This window comes from Pseudochaenichthys georgianus, chromosome 11, assembly GCF_902827115.2.
Source record: "Pseudochaenichthys georgianus chromosome 11, fPseGeo1.2, whole genome shotgun sequence".
Classification (NCBI taxonomy): domain Eukaryota; kingdom Metazoa; phylum Chordata; class Actinopteri; order Perciformes; family Channichthyidae; genus Pseudochaenichthys; species Pseudochaenichthys georgianus.
The window spans coordinates 19,849,518-19,862,397 of NC_047513.1; the positions used below are offsets into that span (position 1 = coordinate 19,849,518).

Here is a 12,880-nt window from a genome sequence, read left to right on the forward strand (position 1 = left end):
TTTCTGTACTCTGGGTTCCAGCAGTCTGCAGACAAGTGCAACGCAGGTGGACATCTAATCATGGACATGCAGGCCGGCAGGCCCTGGGGAAGTCTTACCGCCCCGGTTGCTTCCGCTGCGTCATCTGCAACGAGAGCCTGGACGGAGTGCCCTTCACTGTGGACACTGAGAATAAAAAGTATGGAGACTCAGCAGACAAGGATGCAGTTTTTTGCAAGTGCCTTGTGTAAATTGCACTCTCTTTTTTAAGAGTGCAAAAGAGGGAATTGTAAGGAAATATTTGTATGTATTCATGCAAACTGTGAAGAAGCTTGAAAATGATTTGGGTGAGAAAACTGTGAACTGTTTTCGGGGCCTGTGAACATTTGGTTTTGTGAGGACAAAAGGAAGAGGGGGAAGGTGTGGAGTTAACATACAGTCATCTCAGATCCCTGTGATAAGGAAGCTGAGCCACTGGGATTGGGGAACTTAAGATGTGAGCTGTTGATACTAATTTGGGCAGCCAATCACTGGTCTGGAAGGGGGGCGCAGATAACTCCTCCTCTGGTCAGCGAAGTATTTAGACAGGAACCCCGCGGTGTGCCTCCCTCTCTCTCCTCTCGCTGGCACAGGTAATTATGGGATCCCACAGATAAACTGTATTTAATTTGTACTGTACTTGATTGTATTGCATTGTATATTACCATTAAAATGGATTATTGTTAAACGGTTACTTGTATGCTCTGGGGTTCCTTCCTGTAAGATAACGGCTTGTGTAGGGACGCGAGGAGATTTAAGAAAGCGGACGAGTTGTCCACTAAATCTCCTAACACGTCTCAGGTGGACAAATCGGCGGAGCTGCAGCTGAGAAAAGATTGAGTGTGTGTGTGTGAGGAAGTCGCGGATTGGTCCATTTGGACCAATTGACAGACTTAACGTAATGGCTCCACGGACGTTACGTTACGTCACTATATCTTCAAATACGTCACTGTACCCAGGAAGAAATAGAGAAATCTCCAACGAGGCGTTCTGGGGCAGCATAGACAGGTATTTTTTTTCATCGGTAGCCCCCAGGCTCTGGAACGACCTGCCCCCTCATGTTAAATTGTCGCCCACTCTTGAAGCTTTTAAGTCCCGCCTAAAAACCCACCTATTTTCCCTCGCTTACCAGTCGGTCTGAGCTGAGCTATGTCATACCTGTCTGTATGCTTTCACTGTCTGTCCATGGCCTTTATGTGCCTTGTTTTTATTCTTATGTGTGCTTTTTTTATCTATTCGTGTAATATTATATTTTATTATAATGTTATGTTCATTGTGAAGCACTTTGGCAAACCCTCTGTTTTTAAACTGTGCTATACAAATAAAGTGGATTGGATTGGATTGGATATTTTCTGTGTTAGAGTTTTACTCGCTACAGGGTGTACTTTGAGGGTTTGTGACTCTGCAGACCGTTTACATGCATAAAAAGCTACATAATAACACACAAGGAGACGGCCGGGTAATAACCATAGGTAATAACCAAAAAAGCATGACATGGGACCTTTAACTTGATTCACATAATTATAATTTAACAAAAGCTTCCATTATAATTTAAGACGTTGACCAGTACAGTTTGACTGTTTTATAACAATTTTTTGCTTTAAGAGTTTATAAGATTAGAGTATACCTCTTCAAATTCACATACACGTGATGTGATGTTGTTGTCCACATGCATTATGGCGTTCACAATGTTTATTCAAATCAGTACGTTTACAATAAATAAAATGGTATATTTATTGCCGATACTCTTTTATTTGGGTCATGATGATTAGTACAAGTGCATATTTGCATGATGATGATGATGATGATGATGATGATGATGATGATGATGATGATGATGATGATGATGATGATGATGACATGAGCCGGAGTTGATATCCCTCTCGGCCAATCAGAGGTCAGAGAGGATGCAGTTGGATGACGCAGATAGCTGTGTGTGTGTGTGTGTGTGTGTGTGTGTGTGTGTGTGTGTGTGTGTGTGTGTGTGTGTGTGTGTGTGTGTGTGTGTGTGTGTGTGTGTGTTAACGCTGTCAGCTGCTGTCGGTGGAGAGCAGCACCAACCAACAGCGGCTCAAACAGACCGACAATGGAGACGGAAACACGGATGGAGCTGCAGTAGAGATCCGGGGAGGATGCTGCGGCTGCTGTGAGTGTTTAGTCCGCGTCAGCTGCACCTGCCGTGGATGGTTTTCCCAGATGGGTTGTGGGGGGAGTCGGGCGGACGCTATCATCGAGCCCAGGTACCATGAGAGCTGGACCAGAGAAACGGAATCGACGTGGCTTACCAACACGGACGTAGAGACCTCTCTAGCAGTGGCAAACGGTAAGAGCCTCCGCCTCCGTTTTATCTGTTTTAACTGCAACATCCATGAGTGCATGAAGGCCCAACAGCCATATTTCATTTAATTTCAAACCTTTATTTAACCAGGTGAATCCCATTGAGATCATCGATCTCTTTTTCAAGGGAGACCTGCAGCAAATAAAATACATCTGTATGAACCAATCATAACACAACTGACATAGCAGTTTTCCAGAACAAGAATGTGGTTGTTTCACATGATACACATTTAACTGTTGTCCAAAGGTAAAGCCCTGGAGGCCAGTCTGAGGGAGAAAAGGATGGTGAACACAGGCACCCAGTGTGGGAAGCAGGCCCTCACATCCACCGGCTCCAACCACCAGAGGAGACCCAGACGCTCCCTGAGTGATGTAGGTGTCACTGGTAGCAGGTATTGGCAATACATATGAACACCAACAGCCTCTGTGCTGGCACGTCACAGGATGTGAAGCAGCATGACCACTATTTCTTCTGAAATTATTTGCAGTATTATGATGTCTTGCTGTTAGGCTGCTGCAGTATAATCAACTTAACGAGGAATCTGACTCCAGTTGTGTGTTTTCAACATATTTATACCATGTAGGTCTATGCACAATGAATATTTTCACCAGAGTTTTCCAATTCACTTTCCTTGTGAAATATTCAAGTTGACTGAAGCAGAAAACGTGAAGCTTTAAGGAAGGAAGGAAGGTCCATTATTGTCATGTTTGTGTTTGTAGTGTATTGTTGTGTGGTGTGTTTTATCATTAATATCAATGCCAAGCACAACATTCCTTTTACTGCAAATCTGATAAATATATAGTACACTGAAACGTTGACTTTAATTAAATGTATTATGTCAACAGATTACACATATACACATAACTGTATTAGGTTAGTTGAAAGCAATACTATTAAGTTTAAATACAAAATATTAGGTTCAACTTAATATTATAGCTTTCAACTAACCTAATAGTTATGTGACATTTGTTGACATAATACATGTTATTAAAGTCAACGTTTCAGTTTTTTCAGTGTAGATGGAATATGAAGGCAGGCGGTAGATATATGTCTTGTGACCCGAAATAATTGCAAGATGGACTCTATGATATATAAAAATAAGTTTGCAGAGGCAATAGACATACACAACCAGAACCTTGCAGTATACAGTGTCACTGTTGGGTTAGTGAAGTTAATTGTAAGACTGTATAATAAGTTGCTCGACAGAGGTGTAAATTAAAAACAAAAATCTGAAAGCAAGAAGACAATTAGTAAATGCATTTGCATCTCTTTGTAGATGAAATGTAAGGTTTTGATGCTTTTCCTTTTTTGCATATGTCGGAAGAGTGAATATATTTGGGTTTTGTTTTGTTCGAAAATATGGTATATGGTATCAGTCTGTTGGTGCTTTGAGAAATTGTTATTTAAAAAAAATGACATGTCACCATTGCTAATATTTAATAGAGAAACAAGTGATATAGCAAATAAATAGCAAATATGAAAGTTGTGGACCACAAAAGGTTCTATGTTTAATTATGGATTCATATTATATTTTTCTAAATATCTATGTTCCAGTAGCTTTTGGTCATTATTTTGTAGCTGCACAAACAGTGAACGTTGAGAATGATAAGTTGTCCAACCATGTGTTTGCCTAATCTTTTTATTGTGGGATTTAAACCATGAAAGAATGCTGCTATAGCTGCTCTTAATGCATGTTATGAATTCATTCTGAACATACAAACTGTATTTAACTTTTCAAAAGATCTGAAAAATGAATTCCTCTGACCTACCAAATGGCATTTTCAGCTGCACAGAAACGTAGATCGTTGTGTTTTATTTATTTAACCTTCCACTTACTGTGTGGGCAAAGCTGCAGTGACTCAGGTCTCAGCAGGCCTGTTGCCGACTCACTCTCGGTCTAGCGCAGTGACATTAAATTGACGTGACATTCAAACTCTCACATATTTTTGCAGCAAACCACCCGTGACACCAAAAGGAGGGCATCAAAAGAAGCCGGTGCGCTGTGTAAGGATGGGCAGCCCGTTAGTATCAACACTGGTGGAGAGGCTGCACCTGGGGACGTGTGTGATGAAAGATGAAGAAAAGCCAAGACTCTGCGAAGAGGAAGATGGCCGGATCTATGAAAAGTTCACCAGAAGACGGGATGGTGATTTACACAAGTGTGTGGATGATCTTTGCTAGGGACTTGGTTCTTTACAACACAAGCACCTGCATAATGTCTCAATCCAAAGATCTCGGGATGCTGCATCTTTGTTGTACCATTGCAAATGCATGCGTGAAGTGAAGCAAGAGAGTGCATCGCAAACAGCGTTAACGCTCTCCACCAGGCTTTTCTCCCATGCTTATGGTGCCGGTCATGGAATGGGTCACTGTGTTAAGCCACTTTTAAAGAAAACAAGAACAGACCGTACCGTATGCACATGATAATCACAATCTGCACATCATATGTTTTCTGTGTGTGTGGGGCCTTCCTTAAGAATTATGCTTCAGTTCTTTGTGCAAGTATATTCCTTTTGTTGTGAATGAAAAAACAATGATGATGCTGTTAAACTGTAAATGCTGTAAAGGATTTTCATTTAAATGACCCTGAAGTGCTGTTTAGAAACTCGGATTTGGAGGTTTGACACTTGAAGGCTGAAGACTGTCTTTCCCAGCCTTTGCAAGATAAAAAAACAAACACACCCGCATGTGCCTACAATTCATATTTATCTGAACTGCTCCTGTTTTCACTTTGAGAGTTTGTTTTATTGAGTAGTATGTGTTCTTCTCTTACATCTTCTTTTATATTAGGATGTTAAAGTTTATAAGAGACCATTATTATGGATCGTAATGATGAGCGTTTATGTGGCTTATACACTGATCTGCATGTTTAAATCAATCTCAAATGCATTCAGCAATGGTCAGGAGAACATCGGGAGTTGAAAGAGTGAGTAATGGCCAGCAGATGGCGTTGTTGACCAGTCGGGGTCTCTGAGAAATCCCCTGTCTTAACATTTTACTGCTGCTTGTCAAAAGTTTTTGATGATTCACTGAGATGATAATGTTGAAATGTGTACAGGCCAACTTTTGTGAGTGAAATACCATTGAAACACTACCATATTTTTCTTCTTTAAATTAAAATGGTCAGCTACTTAATTTGTGAAATCCAAAAAAACATGTGAGATGTGCAGTCATTTCTACTTAGCTTCTGGTGTTTACTCTCAGAATGAACTATTATTCTGTTTAAATAGTTGTGAGTAAAATATTAATTATTTGGAATAGATTAGGTCTATAAATTACAAGTGAGTATTAGTCTATGTAAGATCCGAATGATAATATGAAACAATAAGATAAATAGTAATGTTCATTAAACTGGCATAATATCTATAATAATCAGAATATTGGAGCTACATAAAAGGAGATATAGCTTTGGTGAATAAATAATAATAATAATAATAATAATAATATTACATTTCATTTGGAGGTGCCTTTCATGAAACTCAAAGACACCTTATATTGCTTAAAAATAAATGCTCTAAAATGTCAAAACATGACGGAAACATAAGCAGGACTAACATAAGAATAAATCAGACATGTATGGTGGTTAAGGTGGACATGGACAGTAGCATTCAGATGAGGAGGATTAAAACATGTGTAGCTATAAGGCAGGCCAGATGTGTAAATGTGGAAGCAAAAACATATACATCTACAAGTAATTTAAGAATGGCATTTATCTACCTTGCAAAAAAATAAAAAAAATAGTTTGCCCCTGATGTGCTATTTAACCATTCAATTCACAATTATAATGTGTCCTCTAACCAGTGGTGTTAAGTAACTAAGAACAATTTTGAGGTACTTTATATCAGTCTTTCTATTTTATATTACTTTGTACTTCTACTCCATAACAATTAATATGTTAATATTGTACTTTTACTCCACTACATATATGTAGTACATTTAGTTACTTAGCAGATATAGAACACAAATTATGAACACTTTGATCACTTAAAGGTGGGGTAGGTAAGTTTGAGAAACTGGCTCGAGATACACTTTTTGTTATATTCCATGGAATGCTCTTAACATCCCGATAGCAATGAATATCTTAAGTGCTTTGACAAAAAATCCATACAAAAATTTCATCTGTGGAAGCTGTAGTATTGTAAAAAGCACGACCAATCATTTTAGCCGCCCGGCTAAAATAACTGGATGGCCGACCTGCCTGTCAGCCTTCCATCTGTGAACAAATTTATCTCGTGCCCTCGTTGGTCATGTGCGTGTTCGTGTGTGTTGGAGGAGGGGCTCTGTAAGGAAGTGGCAGATTTTTTCCCGTTGTGTATTTTCAAATTCTAGCGCACTCGAGCTGGTTTCTCCAAAATTACCTACCCCACCTTTAAAAAAGACTTATTTATTAAATTATAGTCACATGCTACCTTTCCGGGGGACCTCCATAGAATTACACATATGATGTTTGTCAATTTAAAAGATAATTTTGCAAGTCAAAAAAGTTTGTAGTTTTTCTAGTTTTTCTAGTATTTTTCATAGTCTTATATTTCAACAGTTTTACGACAAACTGTGACTTTTTTGACATGGAAATTATTTTTTTAAATTGACAAACATCATGTGTAATTCGTGGCACAATTCAAACGGGATCAAAAGATACGTTTCTCTCTCCATTGACTTCAATACATACTTTTTCCGAAATAAGGTCCCATGGAGGTCCCCGGAAGGGGAGGGACTTCGCCTCTATTAAAATGAACACACCTGATACCGGAAATTGTGTTAGCCTACAAAAATATCGATTTCCGCCCGCCACGAGTCCTGCGCAGTTAACCGGCAGGCACTGAGACCACGCGGAACGTGCTGTCGGCTCGCTGTGGTGAACCGTCCGTTGGTGCTCTTCGTTCACACGGGAGCGTAAAACAGCTGACTAACGTCTCACTGCGTAGCTCAGCGACTCACTAATATTAATTCATATCTCCCTTTCGGATATTTTCTCGCAAACGTTTGCGGTTATAATGAGGTGAGGATGGCTAAGCGACCGGGGACCGACTACGGGATGTTGCCTTCGCCGACCGCTCTCCGGGACATCGCAGCCGGGGACGTGAACATGGAATGCGGCGACGGAGAGGCAGAGGTCTCCCTGGAAGAGATCCTGAAGCTGTACAGCCAGCCGATAAACGAGGAGCAGGCATGGGCAGTGTTTTATCAGTGTGGTCGGACTTTAGCGCAGAAACATCGGAGGAAAAGCTCCAAGTCTACCGGGGCTTCACCCGTCTCCTATCCGAGGAAGATCGAGGGACCCGGGGATGTGAGGATCGCCAGAGACGGGACTGTGAAACTGCGCTTTGAAGCTAGCACAGGTAAACGAACCGAGAGCAGGTGTTAATCTTGTCTGGTTTGAGCTATTGCCATCTCAACAGGCTCCTATCAATGAAGCCTTTTTTCTTCACATCCCTCGCAGGCCAGAGGATCAGAGCATCCTTACAAAGAGGCCATATTGGTGTGGCTGTCCGCTTCCAGCCATGTGGTGAAATGTTTACGGACAGCACGATGCGGTTATTAAAAATACATCACATATCACCGCATAGCTGCTGGGGACCATGAAGACAAAGGGAGCTGTTTTGTCAATAATTGACGGACAGTGTTTGTTCTCGGAACATAATCCAATATTTTCATTTAAATGCATGTTATCTCTTCGTTTACTCGGGTGTGTTGCAGTGCTGGCTCGGGATGACTGCTTGGTTGGGTTTGTTGCTCCTGCAGCGGTCGGTTAGCTACAGTAAACAATGAGCCATGTGATGGATTCAAACTGCAAAGCAACTTGGGCTCAGTCCAGAGCCAAGCAGTATAGCCAGCATATAGGCTACAGTGAAACAGCTGGCAAAAATCCAAACACAAATAACTCCTATTACTGCCAACAGCCCCATAATATGTTATTGCGGACGGATGGCTACAATCACAGATAAGGGGGGAGGAGAGCAGGTGCTTTTTGTGGCCTGCAAGCACCTGTGGGAGATTTGTTGTATGGGGGTAACCATATGGGCTCCATTTAATTGTGATCAATGAGTTTTGAGCTCCAGCTTTAAATTATAAACATTTAAAACTATAAGTCCATTGACAGAAACCTTTTCAAGTAACATTGCCATAATTTCAGCTGCCAGCTCTACAATTCTTTCACACACAGTGACGTCACGAGCTACCCACAATGCAACACGCGCCATATATATATATATAAATACGCCATTTTCCTGGAGGTGCAAATATCCTGGAAGTGCAAATATAAACAGCTAGCTAACGTAGCCAGGCAGAGCGCACTAGGTTTTTTTTCTGAATTAACGACCGAAGAAATCGCTGCATGTCTTCGGATTACATCTCTGGACTTGAGGGGTGTGCTTTAGGTCGTTACCAGCGTAAACTAGAGCTATGTGGGTTGTCGGATTGCCCTTACAGACTGCCTGCAGATGTATGGAAAAACGACAGTGGCCTTCGTCGATTTTGGCTGCATCTACGTCTAATTTCTGGAAACACCAGGGGGGTATACTGCGAAGCAGGATTTTCGCTTAGCCGGCTAAATTCAGGGAAAACTCCGGCTTTCCGGTCATCCGAAGTTGGTTCTCTTTTTAGCAGGCTAGATCTCCATGGTAATATATGCTAAGCAGCTAACCTGGTCGGGACCAGGTTAGGTTGCAGGCTAAGATTTCAACTCAGTGAAAGCACCGCCTGCTGACCAATCAGAGCTCAGTGTGCGGAGTTTAAAGCGATCAAGTCATATTACAGGAGAAAGGAAATACAGAAAAACTGCCGTCGCAGGAAAGACGGCCGGCAAAAATCACCGACTGTGTGAACGTGAACATGAATAGAATATCACCTCCCATCTTCAGAGCAATCTGACTATTATAACATTAGCGTTAAGAAAGCTTACTTAAATATCGGCCACAACATAAGTAACCGGGTCAGAGTACATTAAGTACAGTCTGCGGCATATCACTTCATAATGTATCATATCTCTCCTTATCTGAGTCAGCTGAGCCGTATCTGGCCGTGCAACACTCACAGTGTCACATACTGTATGCAGAAGTATTATTTTAAGCAACACATAAGTTGAGGAAACACTCGAGACAAATGTAATTGAAGTCAGATCGTGTTTTAGACGGGGCAGTGATATCATAAACCTGTTAATGTACGCATTCAAACACTTTTTCTTTTACCAGCTGTATTCACCTTGCAGGTGCAGCTCTGTGGCTTTGATCCTGATCAAGTGTTTAAGTCATGGATGTTTAAAGTTTAACTTCTTCATTTTTGACTAGTATTAAAGTTCACTTTTCATTCAGGAAGTATGACGCTGCGCTGTCAGTGCGCTTCTCCATGTTTGTGATTGGTCGAATGCTCCAGATACCACCCCTTTCATGTGAACGCGCACCTAACTAGATAGGACACGGCTGGCTTGAGCGATCCACTTGATAACCAGCGTCGTAGAACAGTTTAGCGAGAGCGCGTATGTTTTGGATTAAGCCAACCGGCTAACTCGAACATATCCAGGTTAGGTTGAACCAGGTTCGTAATATAGGCCCCAGGTGAATACCCCACTTGTCACAATAATATTATCATGCCATTGCATATATGTGGTATTTTAGCGTTGACTAGATATTGATTAAGGCAATAGACTATGATATTCAGTACAGGAAGCTTAGCAACACCTAGACGGTGTACGGCTGCTTGCACCTCGCGTAAAACGGCGGATACCGGAAGTACGGTGTTGCGCTCGGCCCAATACCCGTATGTGTGTGTGAAAGAATGCTTGCATTTCAATTAATTTCAATGTGGAGTTTGTTACATCTTTGTTGAAGTACTACCATACATAAGAATGTCGGACAAGTTTTGGAGCATTTTGCAGCACCTCGTTTACCTCCATTTTTTTCATGACTAGTTGACTAGGGCCTACAGCGCCGACTAGTGGTAAAGGTAGTCGACTAGTCGATTAGTTGGTGAAACCCCTAGTACGCCCTATACGATAGTTTCCTGATAACGATGAAGCCATAGCCCCACTTCTCCCCACCTCTGCTGCTCACTGCTGTAGCATGGTCAGTAGCTACTGCTACTGCTACTGCTACTGACCATGCTACAGATGTTAGTGCAAAATCTACAGCTCCTCTACCACAACCATCAGCAACAAGTTGACATGGCGAATTACATGAACTACATGTTGCTAAATCCACCGCGGGGCATAAACAGAAGGGCAACCATGCTCGGGGTTCTTCTTCGCTGCTTTTGGTGTATTTTGTGGCGCCACTTACAGGCCCGTTGTAGGTACCATATCTGCACGGCCTACCAAATCAGCACGGGGTCCGTTACGCTTACTAATGACGTCACGCATTGGCTGTACGGCAACCCAAGAGGACATTTTAGACGGCCAAATTCCGCAAAGAATATTAAAAAATAACAATCGACAGTGAATGTATGTTAGTGGAACTGTGTCAGGAAAGTGAAGTGTTAATTAAGTAATGTTATTGAAGAACTGAAATGCATAACATTGAAAGTTAATATCATATCCCTAGATATGGTACCTACACCGGCATATGTACTACAGCGTCTCCAGCGCTTTCGAGCGGTCTCGTGTGAACGGAAGACTTTTTTGATATCGTATTCGGTTCGTTTGCATTTAGTTTGCGTTTACGTGTAAATGGGGTCTTAGCATATTCAGCGACCCAGTAATGTTTGCAGTGTGTGGAAATTACACTCTCAGTATAAACACATTTTGCCACTGTTGCTGAGAGTCTCGACACTTCTAAAAATAGAATAAATGTGATAGTTGGATGCACACACTTTAGAAGTATAACTGCAGACGAGTTTGGGAAATTATAAGTGGAGTCCTCTGCTGCTCCTGTGGGGAGTTGCTGAGGTATTTTGAGACAGCTTGGCCTTGTCCTGATTCTTATTAACTCTGGTGATGAGAGAGACGTGAGACCTATTAGGCTTTCGGTAGCTCTGCGGCAACTTTCAGAGGTTCCAGCAGAAAATCTGCTGGATTTGCCTATTGCCTGGCACATGAGTCAGTGACAAGAACGCATTTTTTGGCAAGCACCCAGACCACCATGACTGGGGCTTTCAGGTCACTCCTCCTATCTTACTGCTTGTACCAAGATGTCATTTACAGCCAAACACTGCAGGAAGCGTGTATCACTGTAATGTTTGGCACTTTTGTATCAGAAATGCAGTTAAACAGAGTCGAAGTAAGGTTTTTATTTGAGGCTAAATTGATGCACGATGAACGCTGATGCTGCTGCAGGCAGATCAATTCAAATGGAGCACCGTGAAGAATATATTGACTCCCACTCTAGCCTGAATGAAGCCTTGATGCTGCATGAAGATGAGACATTTGTTTACCCCAAGAGTTTCTATGATTCATACCTACAGTACAGTGCAGATAAAAGTTTGTGTTGCTTAAGTTTGGTGCACACAGTATTATAAATAGAATGTTATTCATACAGTTGTTAATAATGTCCTTGAAGCGGGTTAAATAAGGACAAAACATATCTTCCGTTGTATCTTTTGTTCTTCATTGATTCGATTATAGTAGAGACTTCTCTTTAACCGTTTTTAATTCAGCAGCACAGCGGTTGATATTTTTTCTGAATGGGATAGTCTGGGCGACACTGCTCACTGCTCCGAATATGCCCACTCTGATTTCCTCGCTGCAGGAGAGACGAGGCCAAGCCAATCCTTCTCTGCTTGGCTGGGACAAACAGAGGTCTCAGTGTTTTCCAAATGAGCGTTGGTGGAAGACTGTTTATTTTCCTCTCGTCTGTTAGCTGTAATTCAATGAACTGAGCAGAACCGAAATATTATAGTATGTAACCTAAGCAGTTAGATTTGTACTATTGATTGCTAACACTCAACACTTCCTCAATTGATGCAATTAAAACTGAACTGGCACCTATATTATCATTTAGAGATGACACATGTGGCCAAAGTGTCTTATTTATATGCAATGACCTAATTTTACACTCTGGTCCGTTGTCAAAGTCTGCAGATCTCTCTATCTATATGTACTTTCACCCCTGACGATACTCTTACCGGCAGTTACCCTGTCTTCCAAGTAGAGCTGCATGATATGAGGAAAATATTCAATTTAATGTTGTTAAATATCAGGATCACAATATTACTTACTATATTAAACTCGACCCTTTTTCTGATTTCTATAGACTGCTGAAAATACAACACATTGCTCGTTCAATAAAAAAAGAAATGAACTGATTTCCAACATGTTTTTATTGAACAAATTACACATTGAACTGAAAATAAAAGGAACCAATAAAAAAAGAAAAACATTTTATAGTATAGTTTTTATGTGCTACTGATTACTTTCTTTTTACTAAAAAAACACACCATAGCAAAATCAGTCTGTTAGGAGCTGTTCAGGCAAGTTCATCGCTATTTCTACTATTGCTTATCAAAGCGTATGTATTTATTAAAACGAGAGCTTATCTGTGTACTATGGAAGCTCCTACATGGAAATCTAGACGTACAGGTGTGTCGGAACAGAAG

General features: G+C 41.2%; 2 protein-coding genes across 7 annotated transcripts in view; both read left to right on the forward strand.

The window, feature by feature from the left end:
- Positions 1 to 2,002: 2,002 nt before the first annotated feature.
- LOC117455386 (brain and acute leukemia cytoplasmic protein) lies at positions 2,003 to 5,479 on the forward strand. Of its 2 annotated transcripts, none has more exons than XM_034094894.2 (3): positions 2,003 to 2,341; positions 2,603 to 2,747; positions 4,309 to 5,479. In XM_034094894.2, exons 1-3 carry the CDS (start codon positions 2,215 to 2,217, stop codon positions 4,535 to 4,537), a joined length of 501 nt encoding a protein of 166 aa, XP_033950785.1. In that variant the 5' UTR covers positions 2,003 to 2,214; the 3' UTR covers positions 4,538 to 5,479. The 2 variants fall into 2 exon arrangements, with proteins under 2 accessions (XP_033950785.1, XP_033950786.1); XM_034094895.2 differs by having other exon boundaries at positions 2,603 to 2,727; positions 4,309 to 4,536.
- Positions 5,480 to 7,136: 1,657 nt separating this feature from the next.
- The window catches only part of spire1a (spire-type actin nucleation factor 1a), a 34,860-nt gene continuing 29,116 nt past the window's right edge, over positions 7,137 to 12,880 (forward strand). For all 5 annotated transcript variants that reach the window (XM_071204836.1, XM_071204837.1, XM_071204839.1 and 2 more), the window contains exon 1: positions 7,137 to 7,695. In XM_071204836.1, coding sequence (XP_071060937.1) covers positions 7,362 to 7,695 — 334 coding nt within the window. In that variant the 5' untranslated portion in view covers positions 7,137 to 7,361. The remainder of the gene's footprint in view (positions 7,696 to 12,880) is intronic.